This window comes from Hoplias malabaricus, chromosome 6, assembly GCF_029633855.1.
Source record: "Hoplias malabaricus isolate fHopMal1 chromosome 6, fHopMal1.hap1, whole genome shotgun sequence".
In the NCBI taxonomy this organism is placed as follows: domain Eukaryota; kingdom Metazoa; phylum Chordata; class Actinopteri; order Characiformes; family Erythrinidae; genus Hoplias; species Hoplias malabaricus.
Genome location: NC_089805.1, coordinates 17,884,971 through 17,908,706, shown reverse-complemented (window position 1 = coordinate 17,908,706; position 23,736 = coordinate 17,884,971). Strand labels below are relative to the sequence as shown.

General features: G+C 36.2%; 1 protein-coding gene across 4 annotated transcripts in view; it reads left to right on the top strand.

Annotated features, from left to right (window-relative positions):
* The window catches only part of chrna11 (cholinergic receptor, nicotinic, alpha 11), an 85,988-nt gene that overhangs the window by 21,110 nt on the left and 41,142 nt on the right, over positions 1 to 23,736 (top strand). For all 4 annotated transcript variants that reach the window (XM_066674539.1, XM_066674540.1, XM_066674541.1 and 1 more), the window contains exons 5-6: positions 1,568 to 1,647; positions 16,830 to 16,997. In XM_066674539.1, coding sequence (XP_066530636.1) covers positions 1,568 to 1,647; positions 16,830 to 16,997 — 248 coding nt within the window. The remainder of the gene's footprint in view (positions 1 to 1,567; positions 1,648 to 16,829; positions 16,998 to 23,736) is intronic.

Sequence of the window (23,736 nt, the reverse complement as noted above, 5' to 3'; positions counted from 1 at the left end):
AATCATGTTCCATTGTGGGCAGAAAATTCCCAGGGTCACATTTTTAGTGTGAAAACGAATACAATAGGCAAGGCAATGTACAGCGGTGGTGATTGAAGCAACTTTCTTATGTCCCAAAGAATCTAAAGTGGTGTGTTTATCTTGAATGTCTTTTCACATCTGTGGAATTCTGAAGGGCACATTACAACACAGTAGATTACACCTGGGGGTTTTACCGTTTTTGATAACAGGAACATTTTTTGGGGTTTCTGGACCCTGAACTGGGTAAGTGGTTACAGACAATGAATGAATTAATAAATTATTCGTCCTAGATTACAGAACCCTGTAACTGTGTGACAATGACACTGCTAGTTGCGCCACCATTATGCCTTATTTAGGTATTTCATTCTTCCGATTAAATTTTATAGGAATATACAAATGTAAATGTTTTGCCTTTCTCACGCTCATAAATGTGTGCAGGCTGATTTGAGTTTGAAAGCATAGACGAACAGATCAAGTAGAACAAAAGGACAAAATTACACTGCTGGTGCTGCAAACAGATATAAAATGTTTCAGACCAAGACAAAAACAACCAAGCGTTTATTATTACACAGCAGGAAAAACGAGAGACAGATCTATGATATCTCTGGCCATATAAGCTACACGTTCAGCAGAGAATAACCTTTACAGAGTGATACACATAAACTCTTCTGTGTTATTCGAATACAAAGTGGGATTAGCACCACACACAGTTTGATTTCACTTTGATTTCTATATCTTGCTACGGCAGGAAGAACGTGGGTAAACTGTGGGTCTACTGAGGCATGAAGGTTGTTCAAGGGAATGCATAGGAAAAGTAACGTGTGTTATGACCCAGAACAACATCTCCATCCAACAGGGCTCCTGGAGGGCTATGCTTCAGGTTTGCTGGTGCATATTTTTTGTAGAACTCTTGTATACCCCTATATGCTTATTTTAGGATTCTTAAGGAGGTCAACCCTAACCCCAATCCCCTAGATCTTACTGACATCTCTGGAATCTGTCACAACTATCTTGCATGATCAATTGGAGAATAATTCTCTTGCATGTTCAGTTAACTTGCAGAAAAAATCAGACTACCTGTATTTCCAGTTCTATTCTGAAAAGATACTGGATAACCTTACCAGGCCATTGACTTCTATTATAAGTGTCTTTTTTTAGATGCACTTCATGGTCCTGACTAATTCATTCACTCGTGTTTAACAAGATGACAACTCTCCACAAGAGGCATTATTAATATTAAAGCACTTTTTGATTTTCCATAAGTTTTGTGCTTTGATCCATTGACAGTCTGTGTCATTGTTTATTTATTTGTAAAGGGAAACATCCACATTAGCTGTTTAACTGAGTAAATCATACAGATGGATCAGATAACAAATTAAAAACTGTAAAATATTACAAATTAAAAATATTATGCAGTGGTCCTAATTAATCCACTGCTGTAAATATTATGTATTTTCTTAAATCTATACCACAAATTTGATCTTTGGCGTTGGGCTAGTAAAGTTTATCCAGTACATTTATCTCATTATTCTCTCCTCTGTTGCAGTGCTGATGATGAGTTTGACTCCACCTTTAAGACCAACGTGCTGGTGAACTCCAGTGGCTATTGCAGCTACCTGCCTCCAGGTCAGTCCCCTTTTACAGTGTCCAACTCCAGACATAATTATGTATTGACAAAAATACATCAAAAGACATTGTGAATTGCTATTGCAAAACTGACCTTACAAATAATTTCACATAATGCACTTTTATTTAATCCTGTTAAACAACATTGTAGCTAATAAAACATGCAGTTTTCAGTGCTCTTCGGGTGTTCACTACATCTATTGTATCCTAAGGAAAGCATTTTGCTAATCACAAGAACAATATTGATCTTTCTAACTCAACTTCTGTTCCGTAAGCCAACAGACAGAGGTTTGAATCATTACAGAACATTTTTTGTATAATTATTAATGGCCTCAATTGAAGGTCTACCTCAAATATAAAGTTCACACCTGGTTGCTGAAAAAAAATACAGAATGAATTCCTGCCTACATTTTAATGACTATAATATAACTATATGTATATATACAGTATATGCAGATTCCTGTCCACTCAAGTATATCACAAATTAACGTCCGAAAATATTCAATTCGATTAAAATAAATACATTAAACATTATGTGAATGTGCAATATTGAACATTCTTTACTTTACGTGTAATTGAGTATATAAAATGTAGCTACTAACTACACACTTCTGGTTGCATTATGATCTAAATATGTAGCAATATAAGAGCAATGTGTTGCAGCCCTCACAGTGCACTGATGTTTTCTAGTTGTGTAAAGAAAAGCTTTGTAGATCTGAGGTCTTGCTGCAGAATTTATGGTGTATAAAATAAGAATGATGAGATAATCCACTGGACATAAATTACTGATATCTTTGTTGCCTAATAAAGAGACAGGGACGTGTTCAATATTGCAGTAATGCATTAAGAAGAGACATGGAAATTAAACATCTGTGGTTGGGTGGAAATCTATAGCAATATAGAGGCAATGCCTCTATGAATTACATGCAGGTTGAGACAGCATTTATTAAGTAGTTTGTGTTTCTTTAACAATAGTGAATGTGAGAGGAGCAGATTTCTGTGTGTTTTTGTTTTGCTATTGTACTCAGTTGACTTTTATTGAGTCTTTGGTTTGTGGATGCTGCAGCATCATGAACATTTGTTATTAGAGGATGGATTGATAGAATATACACTACTTTTGCTTTAAGAGCAGTATAAGGGAAGAGGGAAGAGAACAAATATTAATTAGGTAAAATCAAATTAGTCCATCAAATTTTTTTTAATCTATATAAAAGCAAAAGTGGTTCTTTAATGTATGTACTGTATATATTTTATATGTCATTTTTACATTTTTATGAAAACTGATAAATCATAAATATATATTATATTTTAAATTATGTACACACACAATAATAAAATTGTATATTTATACAAAAACACATATACATAAATATCGCTACATGACTTCTCACCCCAAAGGCTTTGTATGTCTGGCATGTATGCACACATGTAAATACATAGTAAGTATTACACCTGACAACGCACAACAATTAGAAACATAAACTAGTGGGAAGTTTAGAAAGAAAGGGAGACCTATATGTTCAAACTTATTACCTTTAAATTTAACACTTAAATTCTCCAGGGGGAGAATTTTTATAGGTATTTATTTATTTTTTTTTTTAAACAGTATGTCGTTTATATACAGACATTTTGAGTCAAATTAGGTTCATAAATATTATGACCTTGAAATGATCAAACATGCTTACAAAATCTGTAGTTGTTTATTACCTGTGCATGTGAAAAATGCCTATATATCTCAATGAAAAGATACTCTTAACAAATTCAGGTTTTTGAATGTGTAGCAACATTTGCATATGTAGAAATATTTTGTGCCTGTGTGAAAAGGTTTTGCACAACCCGATATAATTAGCACATTTGAAAAATATTTTGTTGCTGTAGAAATATTGTGTGTATGAGTGAAGTGATTAAAGGTTTTGTAGCAATATTTTCTTCAGTGTGGTTTCACATGTCTGGGATATGGACACACAGTTCATACGTTTGTGTGCAACGCTGAAGTCACAAGTTCAGATCTCAAAACACTCTGTCTCTGTTTTTAAAGCTGAGCTGACTAGCCAATCAGCACTGTGCACACTCACTAAGCAATAAGATCCCACTGAGTAGCCAATCTGATTAGTGGCTTTTGCTGATGAGACCCACCACAGTCATGTCATCTGCTAACTTAATGATGTGGTTTGAGCTGTGCATTGCTGTGCACTCATGAGTCAGCAGAGTCAACGGTGGTAGACTAAGCACAGAGCCCTGGGGGGCCCCAGTGCTCAGCATGGTGCTGGAGATGTTACTCTTAATCTGGGCTGATCCAGGATCCAGTTGCAGAATGAGGTCTTGTAGTTGCAGCTTTCCTATCATGTGCTGGAATGATTATGTTGAATGCTGGACTGAATATAGACATCATTGGAACGTGTCTTAATTGTCTAGATGTATGAAAACCAAGTGAAGGTTGGTCACTTTGGCATCATCTTTTGAGTGATTTGGATAGTAGACTAACTGCGAGGAGTCAAGTGAAGGGGGCAGCAGAGTCTTGAGGAGCCTCAAGACAAGCCTCTTGAAGCACTTCATGAAGATGGGTATGAGTGCAGCCAGATGGTAGTCATTGAGCCAGGACACAGGAGAATTCTTTGGCACTGGGATGATGGTGGTTTCCTTGAAGCAGGCTGAGATGATGGCACTGTTCAGGGAGATGCTGAATATGTCAAGGAAGACATCAGGTATCTGCATCCCCTAAGCCCTCTGCTAGGAATGTTTTCTTGTCTGGCAGCTTTAACTCACATCAGTTATGATAAGCACAGCAACTGATCATTGGAAGGAGGAGGGGAGGTCTTTGTTGTTTACTGCATTTGGAAGTGAGGCATGTCTGTCACAGGCAAGTGGTGACGCTTTTACATCTATATCCAGCTGTTTTTGGAACTTTATGTCTGAAATAAAATGCTAAAGATCTCAATTTGAAACAATATTATTTAGTAGATTAGTAAAATGCAATATAAGGTCACAAGATTGTGATCACTGAAGTTTGTCAGAGTAAACTGCAGTAAAACTTTCTACTTCTGTGTGTTCAGGAATTGATACTGGATGGTTAGATTTGAACCCCCCCCCTCCCCAACTCATCCCAAAGTTATTGAGTGAAGCTTGGTCACTCCAGTGGACACAGCTCCACAGCCCAGTGATCAGGGCTATATACCTCTCTAGCGAACTATTGGCATTGGTGACCTTAGACTCATTTGCAGCTGTTCCAGAGGAAGCTGAAAGAAGAAGTATTTTTCTTTGAATGTTCTAAGTACAAATCCATGAAAACTATATTTAGGCACATAGACCTGAGAAAGTGTTACTAGTCTCTACCCTGATCTTCAAGGTAATGACAGTTCATATAATGAGCAGGAAGTATGGTTAATGGTTGATGCTGGAGCTGTCTGTGGCTTTAATTATAAGAGTGTGACGTGTACTGAGCAGACATGAAGTTAATGATGTACTGAAACTGAAGAGTGATTTTGACTCTGTGAAATGTCTACTGATGCATTGTAAATTTCTTACTGAAGCAAAAAAAACTGTAGTTGCTCTAGGCTCCCACAGTGCACCATCTTGCCATTAAAAAGCAAACCAGCTTTAAATAAACCCTGCCTTTCTCCCTTAAACACACACACACACACACACACACACACGGTTCAGTACCATAAGGCAAATCATCTTAAAATAAATTCATGGATACACACACAGAAATGCACTTGCACACACACACACACACACACACACACACACAGCTATCACAGCAGCTCAGCACTGCAAAGTAAAACATCTTTAAATAAACTCTCACAGCCCTCTCTCTCTTTCATACACACACACACACACACACACACACACACACTAGATTGAGGAAATCTTTACTATCACTTGTTTTGAACCTCAAATTAGTTTTATCTCTCTTTTTTGGAGCTTTATCCCTCTTACTTCACATTAAAGCACATAGCCATGCAGCTGAGCAAATCAAATGGCCTTTTGAAGTGAAATCAGGGATGCATAGCAGACACACACACGTATGCACACACACACACACACACACACACACACACAGACACACACACATACTCTCTGAATTTGGATTAGAGTGTGTGAGACTTTTAGGCACTAGGCTAGACCACTATGTTGGTAACAACTCTGTTGACACCCCCCCATTCATGGTAATGAATAAAGCATGAGATTCCTGTCTCTCTCATAGACATACAAACATATGTGTTACAATATTGCACCACACTCTAAGGCAGTCATGAAAATGGTTTATCTCTGCAGTGGCCAGAAGATGATGCATATGACTTTAGATTAAATATAGGTAAAGTAAAAAGTAGCAAAAACATCTTTTATATGCCTTGTATGGCTCTTAGGAATCTCGTGTTTGATGTTTAAATATTTCATGATGACCAAAACAAATGGCCAAAAATTACTTTGAATAAAATATCTTAATCATCATGTTTTCAGTAGTAGGTTAATGCAATTTAAGTGGCCTTGGCTAAGGACTCTCAATGTAGCATAGTGTTGCTGCCTGAGCAGGAGTAGAATGCCACCTGGAGGTCAGGGATTTTACCCACTATGCATGACTGGACATTATGAGCCGTTTAAAACCATCCAAAAATTGGCAAAATCGAGGTTAATTTGCTATAGACAAGAGTGTCTGCAGTAATGTAGTAATAGTAAAAGTGATTATCAGCATTTGTTAGTCCTGAAGACAACACCTTACAGCCTTGGCTTTGACATCCTTTAAAACATAAATTCTAAAATTTTTTACTCACTACCTAACAAACCTAATGAACAAAAGTCTGTTTCTGTATATATGTATATTCATCTGTTTGTGTGAGAGATAGTGAGAGAGGCAGAAGGATGCTCTCATGGTTAATTCAGCTGTAATGTTTATTCATTAAGTGGAGTTGGTGGTGGGGAATGGGGGCAGGGTGTAAACAAAGTTTTTCCTAATGCGATGATCTGGCCCCATGCCAGACTTTCTCTCCCTTACATTGAGGTCCAAAATTAGGGCTAGTGCTTTGTATTCATTAATTAATTATTTTTTAAAAATAAATATGACTCAGTGGGTGTTGGGGCTGAACACAGACTTCGTTTGATCCCAACTATGCCTGTGGTAGTGTTTTACATCAGCTAGTTTGATGAGATGCAGTGAGGTCAGGGAATGTGATGAACATTTTTGTTTTTGTTTTTTGTTTTAGGACTTAGTTTTAATATATATATATATATATATATATATTTTTTTTTTTACTTTGCAGTAGTCATTATCTGGGCCTATCTTTTATAGGCATTTTCTTGCCACAGAGAGTAGTCTGTTGATGGAGGGGTTTGAAAGTGGACCTGCCAGAATATCCAGCAAGTCTCTGTAAAATATCCCAAAATTCTTAATACAGATGGACTGAATGAGTCTCACTGGTCTGTGGCATCTAATGCAGGTTTACTTACTTGGTGGGACTGAATCATTCCCGATTGGAATCCATATATATTTCATTATGTAACCAGAATTTTTACAAACTTTCATATAAACACATAGTGTGAAACATTTTTCCATATGGACAGGGCTGGAATTGACCCACGCTCAAATGTAGCTGGAGGGGCCATTGTTCAAATATATACAGTATAAACTCAACACTGCACAAGTGTGCTCAGAGGAGTTGTCTGTTATGACAAAAGTGTATATTCAACTAAGGCACAGGTTGAGTGCATTAGACATTGGCATCCCAGTGGTTTTATTCTGATCTTTCATGTTGATGCTGTTGTTATTGTTGTTTTGAAACAGCTCAGAAAAATGATAGGATTTGGAATAGTTTCAATCTGTAGCTGCAGATTTTGCATCATCTTGGAATGTGGGAAATAAACTTTGTTAGTTCTCTCTGGTGATGTAGCCTACTTAGTTTGTCTTGAAGGTGGCAGGAATAAAAATTAGAAACCTATTTTATTATGTATTAGTGACAAATTCCTCAGTATGACAGATCAGAGACCTCCCACCAAACATATATCTATCATGTTTTATTCAAATCCATACTCTTAAGCTTAAAGCTGATTCATACTTACTGTGGACATGGACATGGCAAGATTTTACACTGCACTGCAGGATCGTCCTGTTCATCCTGTTCTTGAGACAGTGAATTTTAATGGCCTCCCCCGTCTCATTTGTATTCTCCTTTTTCTAGTCTTCCTATGGAGCAGGAATAGAGCAATATCTTCATCTTGGTTCATGCTTTACAATATTTGGAGGTCTATTCAATGTCCAGATGCCTTTTCTGTCCCATGAGCATAGAGAGAGAAGACCTAGCATTTCGGAAAGTGATTTGTTTTTTGAACCCAATTACTGATACAGGGGCTTCGTAAACACATTAGACTGTTTCCAGAATGTAAACAGACTGAAGAGCTGCGAATGGTAACAAAACATCATCAGAATTGTTTAAAAAGTACATGCCATCACACATGCCGTTTGTACCTAGCCCTTTTGTCCACAATTATGCAACACTGACCACTCGTTGTGCTACGTATGTGTCCGCAGTAGGTATAAACCAGCCTTTATGTAACTTCTGTTCCTTCTAGTTTCCTCTTTGCCCTCATGACTTCACCATCTGCTCCAGCTGCTTCCCTCTGGAGGAATCCATTTGGGCTGTGAGTGCAGTGGTGCTGCTAGGTTGCTAGCTTTTGTCATTGATTAGCTCCTGATTTTAAGCCACATGGTTTCTCAAGGGCAGAATCAATTGTCGGTGGCAAAAAAAAAAAAAAAATCCCAGAAATTGCAGGCAGGCTTTGTGGCTTTGAGGCTCGATGTGAAACAACTGTGGTTAAAACTTGAAGTATTGATTGGGAAAAAAGTCTTTTCTACATGTTAGGGAAGTACTAATTGAACCAGATTGAAGCATGAAAGAACCCAAACCCAGCTGGGGAAAGAAGCGCAACAGTGATGTAAGAAGAGGTGACAGATTCAGAATCCATTCCTCCGCTAATGAGATAGCTAAAACAAAATAAAATAAAATGGTGGCACAATGTCGTAACAGATAGTGTCTCTGTAACACAGCTCCAGGGTCCTGGGGTTGTAGATTTGAGCCCCACTCTGGGTGACTGTGAGGAGTTTGGTGTATTCTCTGCGTGAGTTTCCTCTGGGTGCTCCGGCTTCCTCACAGTCCAAAAACACATGTTGGTAGGTGGACTGGTTACTCAAAAACTGTCCATAGGTTGTGAGTTTGTGAATGAATGTGTGAGTTGGTGTCGCCCTGTGAAGGCCTAATGCCCCTTCCAGGATGTGTTCCTGCCTTGCGCCCAGTGATTCTGGGTAGGCTCCAGACCCACCTCAACCTTGAATTCAATAAGCAATTACTGACAATGAATGAATGAACGTACATAAATCAAGTATAAAAAGCTGGACATTTTTCACCACATGACATCAGGTACTGACAGTTTATTCTTAGTTCAGTTGCATGGCACAATTCTTTCCTAATCATTTTACCATACTTCACTAAGAATGGAAATAAGTTTTGACATGATGCCCTCTTTATAGTTAATACCATGGATCTGTTGTTTTTTTTTTTTTTAATTATCACAACTTCACATTATGTTACTAGTGTTACACCCTAGCACAATGTATACAACACCTTACAAAACAACTTAATAACCATAAAAGATAAATAAATACCTGCACATCACATTTGCATTGAGGATATGAATGTCTAAGATTCACTGAGATTGAGTTTCTTTATCTTGTATGTATCATATTTTTGTTGCTGGATTTGTGTTTATACTCAAATATTTTCCAAATCAAAGCCAATCCTATCTTCCTTTCTATTCCCCCTTTACACATATACGGTAACCCAGAAATGTTCTGGAATCTACCTGAAAGAGCTGTATGTGTAAATGCAAACACCTGCAAAATTTGTCTTGTATTTTATGCAGATATTATCTCTCTAGTGCCATAGTAGAGTCTCTGGGAAAAGTCTGTGTGCGCAAGTGTGTGAATGGAGCGGTTAATGCTCAGGAGTAGTTCCTGCATGCTCTGCACAGGCTTTGCCCCACATGAAACATTTAATAGACGTCTGATAGAACATGTCTGACATAGAAAATCTTTCACTGTGTCCACAATAGATATGAATGTATGAAAGGATCACTCGAGAACGTCTGCAAACGTGATATTCTGGAATTTAACTAGAGTTTCTCTGGAGTTGACATATATAGGGGGCTTAAATTTGATTGTGTTCCTTAATTAAAATAAGCAGAAATTCTATAATGTTACTGTTTAAACGTGGCTAATCTTAGCTGTTTCAGTGTTTGCGCTCAGATTTTATAGAAGTAGCTTGTTCTGATTTGGTGCTAAGGGATGATGAGACGGAGAGATTCAAAATTGTTCATAAATTGTTAAAAAAAAAACATTTCAACCCTGGTCCCTGTATTGTTTTGGTTCTGTTTCCCTTTTCATGTGATCTCCCTGGTCATGTGGTCTTCCTGCCCTTGTGTTCTCCTGGTCATGTGATCATCATTTCCTCATCATCTTTGTGTCATGTGTCTTGTTTAGGGGTGTCATTTTATATCCAGTGCCCTAGTTTTCTGGTTGTCTGCTATTTGTTAGTTTGATGATCATTTTGAATCTTTGCTTAGTTTTGTGGTATGTCTTGGGTATTTCTGTTCAGATTTTGTGAAAAACACTTTCATGTTTTAGGTTTCTTTTGTCTCTCATGTCTAGGTTTTTGTAGCTTTCTATGTTTAGCTTATTCCTGTATGTTTCTTTTTTGTAGTACTGAGTATACCTTATATTTTCCTAGTGTTTAGTAGCTTGTCTGTTTCTGTCCTGGATCTGCTTTTGTCTAGCCATGCGTACTTCCATTTAATTTGTCCCTTGAACCACACCCCAATTAGGACACTGTTATTGAAAAAACTGATCCCATGTTTTTGAAGTATATTAGTGAGTTATTTTAATTTCTTTTGACATAATCAAGCCACTGTCTGCTCATTTTCATACATTTTTTTATAACGAACACACTCTAAAGAAACACAGTGAGAATCACCCAGGCTTCTGTCTTATGGGACATTTAAATTATTTTTTGTTTTTCTGCAGCTTCCTTATGTTGGGTTCAATTTGTATGGGTCTGTGTTTGGCTAAGATGACATCAGGTCTGTCACAGATAAAGAAACTGCCTTCCAGTGCATTCAGCCTCTAAAGCCCTCCTGGGTTTGGAAATGCTTATCAGGGGGGCGGTTAGGTTGAAACAAATTGTGCCGATCCTCATTGATGAAACACATGCTTCCAGTTTGCATTATAATTACTACAGAAGAAATTCCCAAAACATGCTGCAGACTCCAGACCTTATCCTTCTACTGCTTCCTTGGTAGAAGATGGGTCCTATGTCACGGGAGCACAGTTTGTGTATTCTACATCATATGTACCATACATTACACTTTTTTCCTCATCCACTGCAGGGGTGTCCAAATCCAGCTTTAGGGATTTTTCTTGAGGTTCTGTCTAGCATTAACACTCCATTACTGATGTCGTGTTATGTTTACGTTGCCATAGTGATACCACTGTCATTCATTCTGTGATTGAGAATGTATTTCTTTGTCCTGTAAAGTTAATGTTTTGAGGATTTAAAGTTTACATCCAACTGTGACAATATACATTTTTATCTGTTTTATAAATGTAAGATAGTGGGGAAATATTCTTGTCAGGGGACATAAAGACACTGAGCTGCAATCTACACACGTATCACAGAGCTGCTGGTGAAGTTTCAATCTACACACTGGTGGTTTTACCATCTGCATTACAGAGCTTGGGAAATGTGATTTTTCACAGTTCATTTCTTTCAGAGCAATCACGAAACCTGTAGCAAGAAATATGAATGCAACTCTGTGAAAGGAGGCAATGGCTCAGCTAACACTTACCTTCATGAGACCTGATGAGATTTTCATCACAAGAAAAAACCTAACAATATGTTGGAAGAAAAACTACACATGGGACCAAATGAAAGAACAATTAAACCATATATAAAACCAGCCATAAATCATTAGTTATAAAGTTTTATCCTCATCTGTGATTTCAAATATCAGAAAACAGAAAAATAAAAATTATGCTGTCTAATTGTTGGGATCAATGCTCCTTTTGTTCCGATGTGTGATTTGTGTCCCCAAAGTGTTAGGAATGCATTAGAACTTTAATGTGGATCAGAGATGAGAAGGCCTGTCAGTGTTGTGCGCTAGAGAAGGGTTCATAGGATCAACACTAACGTGAATTATTCAAGGGCCTTCTGGAACTGTCCATGCTTGTTTGGGGACAGCAATCTTTGGATGGAAACTGCAATGAGAAAGCACTGCTGGCCTGGAAAATGATTTCATTGTCAGAGTGTGACTTTCTTCCATCTGATTTGTTTTTGAGTATAAATCCCTGTTTGAAGACAAGATCCCAAAGGGCTTTGAGAATCCAGCTTCTGGATCTAAAAAGTCATGTTTTACAACAAATTCTGAATTTAATTATCTTCCGTTGAACTTCTCAGCACACTAGGAATATGTCACTAAGTCATATGTATCTACCAGATGCCAGTGATGACAAATTTTTTGTGGAGTGTAAAAGGTGACTTAAAGGGAAGAGTTTAATAAAAACTGAGTAGGCAGGAGAAATTTCATTTGCCTTGTGATTGGTGAATTATGAAAATGCTTGTCAGTTTACATCAAAAAATTAGAAATTTGGCAAAATAACGTGCATGTATTAGGTATTGAAATGTATACAAGAGGGAGATTAACTTACATAAAGAGGAAACTCATGTCCCTCAGGCTTTAGTGCTGGCATGAAGCTCCAGGCTAATTGAGGCTATCTGGAGTAATTTAGAGACATTAAAGATTCCTTATAATTTAAGTCAAATCAACCAGCCAAACCCTTCAAGACTCATGTTACATATATCACCACTGGGAAAACCAATTAATCTCAAATTGGAGTAGTTTGAAGATTGTTAATCAGTCTACTGAACAATAAATCAATAACTAAGATGCACTCTCTAATCTTTATCGAAATGTTATCACACATTTGATAAAACCTAATAAAAAATTCACATTATAATCTATGCAGTTATTTTATAATTAAACATGGTCACAGCTAATTATTACAGTGTGTAAACCTCATCATAACCTCATGGAAAAAGACTCCTAAAAAATTAGTTAGCAGTTACGTGATTATATAATTCTTATATAAATTACATAAGTAAAAAATATTTATTTTAATATATATATATATATATATATATATATATATATATATATATATAATTGAAATAAAATATAATTAGAATAATAAATACATTTTCCAGACTTCTAAGGCACAAAATAAAAGACTTTATAAGAATAATAAGTGATAAGAATGAGTTGGAAGTCCATGCCAGCTCTGTGATCATGTATAAAGTATCGAAGATCATATGGTAAGTTATTTAATTTTGTATTTTGTAATTTGTAGATGAAAAGCAAGCAGTGCAGTTTTCAGTATTATTAAAAAAAAGTCAATATTTGACCACATAGGTTACTACTGTGATAAATATGATAAAAGTCAGGCCCAGTTTTCTAAAAACATTGTAGTTATTCCAAGATGCTTTGGAACACGGCCCAGGTTTTTATTCATAATTCTCCGTATTCCTTCATATTGATAATAATAAATAATCAGCTGATCCTGCTGATTTCTGATTATGGATCATGCTTGTATTCTCCATTACCTTCAATGTCCCAGCTGATCGGTTGCCTTGGCCATCAATATCAGAGTTGAGGTAATTGGATTCAGAATTACTGGCAACACTTTTTACACTTTCATTTTCCATAAGGCTATTTGCCACTGATTAGCACTGATATAAACCTATAAAAACATCTGAAGTGTTTGATGTGGATTAATCATTTGTCATGAAATGTTTGTGTAGGCTTCATGTAGCATTCTGAACTGTGACTTACAGTGAAATGCTGAGAATTCCATTAATTCATTCATTGTCTGTAACCCTTATCCAGTTCAGGGTCGCAGTGGGTCCAGAGCCTACCCGGAATCACTGGACGCAAGGCAGGAACACACCCTGGAGAGGGTGACAGTCCTTTGCAGGGCGACACACACTCACACATTGATGAGAATTCCAACCAAAGCAAATACCAAGAAACATTTTTCTTAAAAAACACACTGAATTGCAGCCTGGTCTCCACATGAATTTGCATACATTTTACCAAAAGGTCATATCCAGGATTTGTACAATGTGTACACAATATAGTTCCCTCTTTATGCATGTATACATTAATTTGTAACCTGACCAGCATGAATATTCAAATTTAACTGCCCCTAACCCTAACAATAACATTAATCTTAACCGTAAACCTATCCATATGCCTAAACCTAAGGTCATCCTCCTGTGTATTATTCTTACACAGAAGAATACCCGCCCCCTCAGATGGGACTTCTGCCTTGGCACTTGTCTTTGTAATGTCAAATCATAAGCCTCATTTCAGTGTAAAATCTTAGTGTGTGTCTGAGTTGTTATCTCATCCATATGTATGTCTGAAATATGGCATTGTTAATGGTAAGATTTTTATTCATTAATACGGACATTTTATTTGAGTAAATATGAAAGGGAGGCACAGCTTCTCTTCTATTCACTGGTATTAAAGCTGGTGAAATTGCTGTTGCTGCTGTAGCCTATTATCCCAATTCAGAATATGGTCTCATTTAGCCACAAACACCTAAACACAGACAGATATTTCATTCATTTTAGTAGCTCTGACATGGCAGATCAGAAGAGTGTGGACCCCTGTATAGAAAACCTTTCTTAAAAATTATAGCTTGTTTAGCATAAACACTATGTAAATTGTCCCATTTTCCATTCAGATATGTTTTCATTTCCTGCCTTTCCTCAGTGCTGGCCTGCAAGTTGATATTAGTCTCTATCCCAGCTATCTCAGCCTCCAAGAAGACATCTGGATCTGATGCTGATACTGATACTTTCACGGCGGAACTGAGTGAAATGAATCTGACTGATGGAGGTCTGCGTGAATACTGGAAATAGGTCCTCATGTGCATTTCATGCACATAATCTGGTTTTCAGAGGGAATTTGTGTTATGAACAAGTGGATATCTCTCTTGTCAGAGATATCATAAGACCATATTTAGGCCTTTTTTATGGAACTGCACTTACTGATGAGGAAATGAATTGGGCATCGAAGCCTGCATTTGGGGTCAGTAAAATATTCTTACACTTCTAAAGAATCTAATAATATTTCAGCACATAATTGAGTCTTTCCTACTCCTGTTCCACTGAGATATGGCTTCTGAACGCCTGCTGTCCTCTCATTGTTTGTCATTTGTATTTTTATTTTTACTGGGACATCTTTTCATTATAATATCTTCTTGATATTTTAAAGCATTTTTACCACTAAAGTGTCTGTCATTCTCTTCCTGGTAAAACATGGACTTAAAGTGAACAGACTGTACACCTTTTCACAAATTAACACAGTTCCCTGGGATCTTGATAAAACATATAGGATATGCCTTTGTCCAAATACCACAAGAATCACATTACCTAGCAGATTTCTTACCCTACACAGTCTAAACAGCCATATTCAGAATGACTGATTTCAGTGCCTGTTCCTTAAAATGTAACATTCACTTTTTTATATAATTCAGAGGAATTTCCTCACCATTTGATGCTCTCATTTCTGTTTGTGTGCTCAAAACTGGTGTTTTTACGAAGCCCCAGTGTCAGTACGTCTAAAAAACTAAAGTGTCTTGGTCTGGAATGCTAGGCTTTCTCTTTTTTACACTCACAGCAGTGAAAAGACATCAGGGGTTTTTTATACAATGGAGAGGACTAGAAATATTGAAAAACGCAAACCTTGATGAGATATTACTCTATTCCTGCTCCATAGGTGGGCAATACAGACTTATTTTTCTGTTTCAAATTACTTTACTTTAGGTGGAAATGTCTCAAAATGTTGGAGAGCAATAACTTAGCTTGTAAACACAGGCTGGAAGTGCTACAAAACTATACAATTTCAGTTACAAATTCATTTATGTAGTAGGTGAAACAGTGAATAAAAAGTTATGACAAGTTAAACTTCAGCCATGTACAGTCAAGTGTTTTTTCCCCCTCAAACATACCGTTCCACATTAAAAGTGGCTGAGCTTCTGAACATAAACAAACCAGAGAGAACAGAGTTTCCCCATAATTGTAGGCATTCCCTTCAAATGAGAATGAGCCACATCTTTGTTTAGCACATAAACCCAGGAGTGAAGAGCAGAAGCTCTGGATTATTTATTTATTTATTTATATTTTTGCTTTTTTTTTTTTTTGCCAGCTTTGCATTCTTGTTTTCACCATATTTAACAGTGCACTTATTTGGTTGTGCTGGTTGTGTTTGTTTTGCTTGGTTAACCTTGTCTTTCTAAAGTCTCTGCTCTCTATGTAAAGTTCAATATAACATCTGAACAGCTCATTTTGTCCCATGTTTCCAGACTTAGGAAACATGTGTTGTTTTATTTCAGTTTGTGGGTTTGGATTCCTTTCAATTCATGTGCACATGAATTGAAAAGAGATTTGTTACATATTATGTATCCTTTTCATATTAAGTATATTCTTCTCTGCTTTGATTCATCAACAGTTCTGTTGAATTTCTGACACTATTTTAACACATTAATGTTTGCTATTTGTTTCAAGAGTTATGTACTTACGAAATGTATAGGTATGCATTTTAAAGCCAGGCTGATATGCATTCAAAGCCAGTTTAAAGATTTACAATTCAAGAGTTTTATTGTCATATGCACTGAGACAGACTAACACTGCACCACACTGTTAATCTACAATGTTACTACAGGGCTGTAGCTATAACCCCACTCACAGCAATAGCTGATTCATTGACTCCACCTCCATGAACACTATCAGAGACTTCATCAGAGATATTGTAACTGTAGCACCACAAACCAAAACAACAACCTACTGATTACCTGAAACTCTTATATCTCTTATATAAACACCATCAGAGACAGACATCTACTTTAATGCTACTTTTCTTTTCATGATATGTTCCATATTGTGATTTATATTGTGGAATTTGTGGATAGCTACTTCATACAGGAAATTAAGGTAAATGTAAGAATTAATTTGAGCTCCTAGTAGTCACTGCAAAATACAATGACACAGTGTAACCTGTTTTCTGATCATTTTCAGGCATTTTCATGAGCACCTGTAATGTGGACGTTCGCTGGTTCCCTTTTGATATCCAGAAGTGTGAACTGAAATTTGGTTCTTGGACGTTTGACGGCTGGCTGCTGGATCTCCAGATGAGCGATGCTGATATCTCAGGATACATGCCCAATGGAGAATGGGACCTCGTGGGTGAGTGGAGACAGAGAATACTGCTTCTTATCTCAGCTTTCAGAGCCTCATACATGCACTGCGTTTGCACTCACTGGAAGAAATAAGAGATCAATAAACTCTTCAGTGAAACAACTCTCTGAACAATGGTTCTACATAAAATCCATGTTGTGTTGTTGACCTTTTTGAAATGTATTGTCTTGGCTTGTTTTCAGTTAATTTAGCTCTGATGACTTAATGCCTCAATTTCTCATGAGTTCCAGCTTTGTGGTGAATACAGAGCGGCTATATATTCTAGGAGACACTCATACTGTCAGTTTTATTTTTATAGTGTTTTATTTCACTTTTCTTGGACTAAAGTAAACCCGGGGTTATGCAGTTTTGTATGGACATAAATAACTATATTTGAATCAGAATTTTCAATATTTGAATTATTGAATGATATTTGGGACATTTGATAAACATGAAGTTGTGAGGTGCTAAAATGTTCAGATTTTAAAAATTCAGCTTTAGAAAATTCAGATTTAAAAAAATTCAGATCCTTAACCCTATAAAGCCAAACGTATCAAATATGATACATGATTTTTAGAGGTGGCTCTTTCATCATCTAATGAAGAAAAATACAGAAACAAACTTCCATCCTTTTGGGGCAAATGTTCTAAGATCTACTGAACTGTGAATGAAGAGGAAGCATTTCCATGCATTTACCAAACCATTACAAAATTGTTGCTATCATCATGAATACACAGGAGAAAACCTCAAGGCTACTTTTTGCTAAACTGAAGCTATTCCAGGTATGATTCGTATGATGTTACTTGTAGTTAAACTAAGCATATATGTTCCATTTCATAGATGTACTGTATTCTAACAGTCAAATGTTCACTAATTATAATAAATAGGTTCAGGCAGTAACAGAAAAACTGTAGTTCCTCTAAATATGGAAACATGGTTGTGCAGATCAACAAAAAGCCGTTGTGGTTTTGGTGTTTTTATTACCACCAGTATATGAAAGTTAGAAAGGTCAGAATGAAGAACAATGTGTACTAATAGGTCAAGGACCTCTGGACCAGTGTTTCCCATTGGCTCAATGTTACATTTTCCTGAAAATTTGATATAAATTGTTTAATTGAAATGAATTAAAATTAAGAAAAAACTGTAAAAAAAAAACTCTGAAGGACTGTTTTAACTGATGCAGTGAATTAAATGAAAGACCAATAAAAAAATGATGCATAAATATGATGCATTCAGAAATTATAAATTCCAAAATTTGTAAATGAAAAACATTTAGATTTTTAGTTAAAGGGCCATATAATGTGTGATTTTCAAAAAAAATCTGTTTTATTGTATTATTATTTCATGTGTCAGGCTTTATTGGGTTAACATTAAAATCTTAAAAATTCAGATCTCAAAAATATGAATCTAGGCCCAATGTCAACTATAGGGATCAGTAATTGAGATCAGAATTTTAAAAATCTCATGAACCTCAAATGTTGCAAATAATGCCATATAAACCAAATTCAAAAATAGCAAATTCAGATAAATTTAATTCACATATTCAAATGTTTTACCAGTTATTAAGTGCCATAGTTTTTGTTTCTGTCCCATGTTTGATATTTTAACTCTCTGTATAAATACACTGCTTGCAATAAATATTTGGTTAGGTTTTAAATACTTTACGTTTGTAATTTTGACCATGATGTCTGTATGTTAATTTTCATCTGTTCAGCGTGTTTTGGTTTTAATGGCGATAAAATTTCAGTTCAGTGATATGATGTGTATTATAGAGAAACTATACAATGGTATTCAAGGGTTGTCTAGGGCGTCTGTTGAAATATGTCATTTTTATTTACTACTTTAAATCACCAATGAATCCACCTGTGAGGGTTTGTATCTAATGTGGTTTAAAGTAAATTACCTCTCCGTCTCTCAGTGATGAAAGTATGTTTGCCCTGAGTGTTCACAGGTGTTTCCTATTGTGTTTTCCTATATAAGCCCCGTCCTGTTAGTCTGTCCTTGTTGGTCATTTGGTGTGTTTTTTTTCATGCATGTAGTCTCCTTAGTGTTTTGGTTTTCTGGTCTTTAACTGGGTTTGTTCCCTTTTTATCCCTTTACATATTTACCTCATCGCCTTTCAGCAAACACTTCTGCCCTCCTGTCTCCTTTGCTCCATGACACACTTTGATTTTCATGGTCTTCTGGTGTAACAAATTACTAAAATGTCAAAGAAAACTGCTAGTGGTTGTTTAAAAGCTACATCTATGTACCATTGCAATAATTTAGTATTTACTCATTAGGCAGGTGAACAGGATTTCAGGCAGGTGAAGAGGAAGATGTTACACCCAGAAGGAGTTGAAAAATGCTTAAAAAAATAAGCATAATGTCCTGGAGTACTTAATAAATTTCTATGCTTTGAGACAAACTTTATTCCCAAACTTTATCCTATTCAGTTTTAAAACACAACCAGGAAAAAATACACTTTTATAATCTGCAGTTTTGGTTTGGAACTAGCTACCTACAGGTATTAAATGTAGCCCATCAGAAAGAACATTTAAACAGGGTTAAAAAAGATGGCCATCGTGCACCATGGCTGGTGTGCAGTGTCTTCAATCAATCAATCAATTAATCATAACTGATTAAAATTTTGCAGCCTCTCAAACATCAACAATGTGTTTGCAACTCTTTACCATTTAAGACGTTTCTGTGAGGAGCTTTAGAGATATCTAGTATCTTCTGATATCTGGTTACTGTCACCACCACTGTAAATGATCCTGAAATACTCTGCTTACATCTTTACAATGATATCTTTAGAGATACTTAAAAATTGGTGAACTTTCTGTTTTAAAGGGGAGGTGTAGTGACCCAAATGGAAGGATTTTATCTATGAGTTTGTGAATTTGGATCCTAGGAATGGGATGAGTCTAAAAAAATCCGTAATTATTAACCATTTTTTTGTATATTTTTTCATAGAGCCAGTCTAGAGATCAGTATCAGCTAATATTATTGCCCTTATGGATTGATCAGTCAAGTTTTAAATTCAGACAGTAATGATGCCTAAACTTGCTTGATCACCATCTTCACACATTGTTACTATAACACTGTAGTGGGACACTGCAGAACTAATGAATGCTGCAGTTGAGAATAAGCTCCATGCAAATAATGTTAAATATTTTTGTGTGTTTGCAATTAGTATAAATGTCTGGAATGTTCTCAGCTGCTCATTATGCTTCAGGCATGTGCTTGTGTTTATGATATCTTGAGAGGTTTGTTGTCCCAGATATGTACGCGTGTGTGTGTGTGTGTGTGTGTGTATATGTGTCTGTGTGTGGGTGGGTGTTTTCAGACTTTTACATTCCCCAGCACTTATATTGTTTGACTCAGCTCACTGTTATTGCATTAATAATGAATTGGTTTAGTGGAGACCTGATCAAAAGAGGGAAGGTGCCATGAGCCATTCCCTTTGGAGCAAGCACAAATGTCGCAAGCTGTTTCCACTGGAGTAAGCACAATTGTTCTGTTCTGACACCTGACTGAGGCTCCACAGACAATAGAGGATGCTCCCGCAAAGTGTGGGCTTTTCCATATGGCAAATAAAACCATCTGATCCACCCCCTCCATTACATTTAAGCCCACAGTCATCCCTGCTATATCTGATCTGCCAGGGGCCAATTTGATTATGCTCAATTGAATTAAGTGGCTAAGTGGAAGTCGATGAGGAGAAAGCTCAAATGCTGCACATCTCTGTCTTTTTTTTCCTCTTCTTCTAATCCAGTGTTTTCTAAACCCACGTATGAATCCCACCTTCCCTCATATCAATATCACCATTAGATTAGATCATTAGATTAGAGGTTCTGAAGGAAATGTAGTGCAAAAAAAATAAAAAAGTAGGAGGTGAAAATGGAGGAAAATAAATAAATAAAGAAGGAAATCGTGAGGATATTACTATTCAAAGAGAATGCTGGAATATTCTGTAGAATATTTTTTTATTTTTGTCTGCTGGTTAACATTAAGCACATTCGATTAAGAAATGATATTTAGGGTGCATTGAAAATAAGTGTACCAAAAGTGTTCCTAATTGATTGCAAAATTTGCTGCAATTAATCGTGTTTAATTGCATTGTCCCTTCTTAAGATGGAAGATTTTTATAATGGATATTTAAATGGTAGAAAAATCAATGTAAAATCAATAAAATAGGATTATATTTATATTAGGAGTGTCTATTGTAATAAAAACAATAAAGATAAAATGCTACATCCTTGAATTTTTGGAGGGAGATCACTGTGTAGTGTGATATGGATGACTAGAGACTGACTCGATGTCACAGTCAACATCTTCGTTTTCATTGTTAGCTCATTCCCAGTTAGCAATTTTAGTGATACCTGTTTATGACGGTACATTGTTATTTTTTTTGCATCCAAACACAACTGAAACACATGCACATATATCAGTTGGGCAGTATTGTGTGTATGATTGAGTTAATGAGACACAAATAGATAGAAGCGCTAATAAATTGTAAGATACTACAGCTTTTACACACTGCTGATGTCTGGGCAGCCATCTTGAATTCTGAACTCGGGTTTGGTGATGCGCCACTTGATCTATCTTACTTGGAACTAGGAAATTCTGACATATATTTTAAAGTGGCAGCATCACCACTATGGACAATTTTGCACAGCCAATCCACTTATGTATTTGTGACTTGTGAAAAGAAGTCAGAGCACCCTAGGAGCCCAATCAGAAACACGCGAAACTCCTCACCGAGAAAGACCTGAACGAGAGATTGAATATTTATAAAAATGAAAATCAGATCACACATATCTTGCTGATATGATGGAATTAATGAAATGACAGATGTATTAAAGGGGAACAGTCATGTTTGGCTGCTTTTTAATCTCAGAATGTGCTGCACCATGTCAGAAAAAAAATTATAGTAAAGCCATTTTAGAGGATATATCATGTGAAAACTAGTTTACTATTTGCTATGTATCTTATTTGTAAGTATAGACAATGCACATAGGCTTGAGACAGAGGTTGGGTAGGAGTTCTGGGCAGTTTTGCTGTAGGCCATACCCTGTTCCCTGGCAAGAGAAAGCAGTCACGGAAAAGAGGGAGGTGATGGGGTGATGGGATGCAATGTTTTTTCTATCATAGGTTTACAGGTTATAGAGAATGAGGGAGGAGAAATTTCAAGTGTAGTCCTTATGATATTTCATTTTAAAGCCAACTTCCACCTCAACAGAAGTCCAAATAAAATATTCTTGACTTGAAATTACTTTTGTTTGACATTCTTTAACAACACAAGTCTGCATCTTGAATACATTAATAAATAAATATATATTTCTGCAAAAAACATGGCAGTCCTAAGGAGCCCCTAATGTGACATGGTGGTTGGGTTTAAAAATGTGTGGACACAAAATATTAAAAAATAAAAATTATTTAGAAGCCTTAATAAAAAAATTTGTGGTCAAAAAAGAAAATATTGAGGCCACAAATAATATATAGATGGCTACACAATATTTTGAGGCCACTAAATAATATACTGTTGCCTAGGGCTGTGCCATATTGTATCGTTTGCGGTAATATCATCAAGATTTTCAAAACGATAAAAAAACCTTGTGATAATCATGATATTCTGACTTGTTTACATAATGACATCATGCAGTTACTCATAATATGGCACACATTCTTTATATGAGTCATTTCGTCAAAGTGAAGTATGGTAGAAAGTGACTCTGAGATGGAGGAATGGTCACTTCTGAATGTTTGAAATTGTTATGTTAGTAGTAAAATAAAACTTTAATATTGATATAAGATTTATTTTGTTGCTATAGTGTGTTCTTGAAATTAATAAAATATTTTTCAGTGTTTCGTCATATCGCCAAGAATATCGTTATTGTCAAAATACCCTGAAATATCATGATATTACTTTAGAGCCATATAACTCACCCCTACGGTTACCACGTAATACTGTTTTGAGGTCATAAATAATATACATTTGATGCCTCAAAATATTATTTTGTAGCCACAAAATTATATATTCATGCCTCAAAATTATATTATTTTGTAGCCTCAAAGTATAATATTGTGCCCTCAAAACATTATTGTGTGACCTCAATGTATTATTCCTTGGCCATGCCTTATTAAAACATGTCTCAGATATGAGGATGCAAGGACCTGCTGTTCAGTTTCAGTAGAGCAAGCCCCCACTAAGTTAAAAGTGCTGATGAACACTAGGAGATGTAGAAATCTGATTTTATAAGTTCCGAAATAAAATCAGTATGTCTACAGCCACACCGCAGAATGTCACAGGCTTTGTTCTAAATGTTTGTTTAGAAGGCTTGAATATTTGGCCATGTGTCCTGTCCATTTTAATTGTTCTGGCAGTATAAAAGGGATAATAAGGATAAAAATTTTGTGCTTGTCTTGCAAACCTATAATTATGAAATTATCAAACGAGAAACTGTGCAGCACAGGTGGATCAGCAGAGCTACACTGGGTAACACTAATCCTTTTATTACTTAATACTTTTATTCTGCTCTCTTTTCCCAATTCATTTCATTTCACAAGCAGCTGCCTTCTGTTATTGTCACCCCTTGCTGATCCTTCAGCTCATTTTGCTCTTTTCACCTCTTTTTCCCACCTTTGCTTCTTAGCTAAATGTTAAAAATCCTATTCTCCCTTTAGTTCCCCTCTTCTTAGCCTCCTTCTACTGTGCTATGCTTGAGAAATTAGCAGTTGTTGAGGATACGGCTCATAGGGCTGT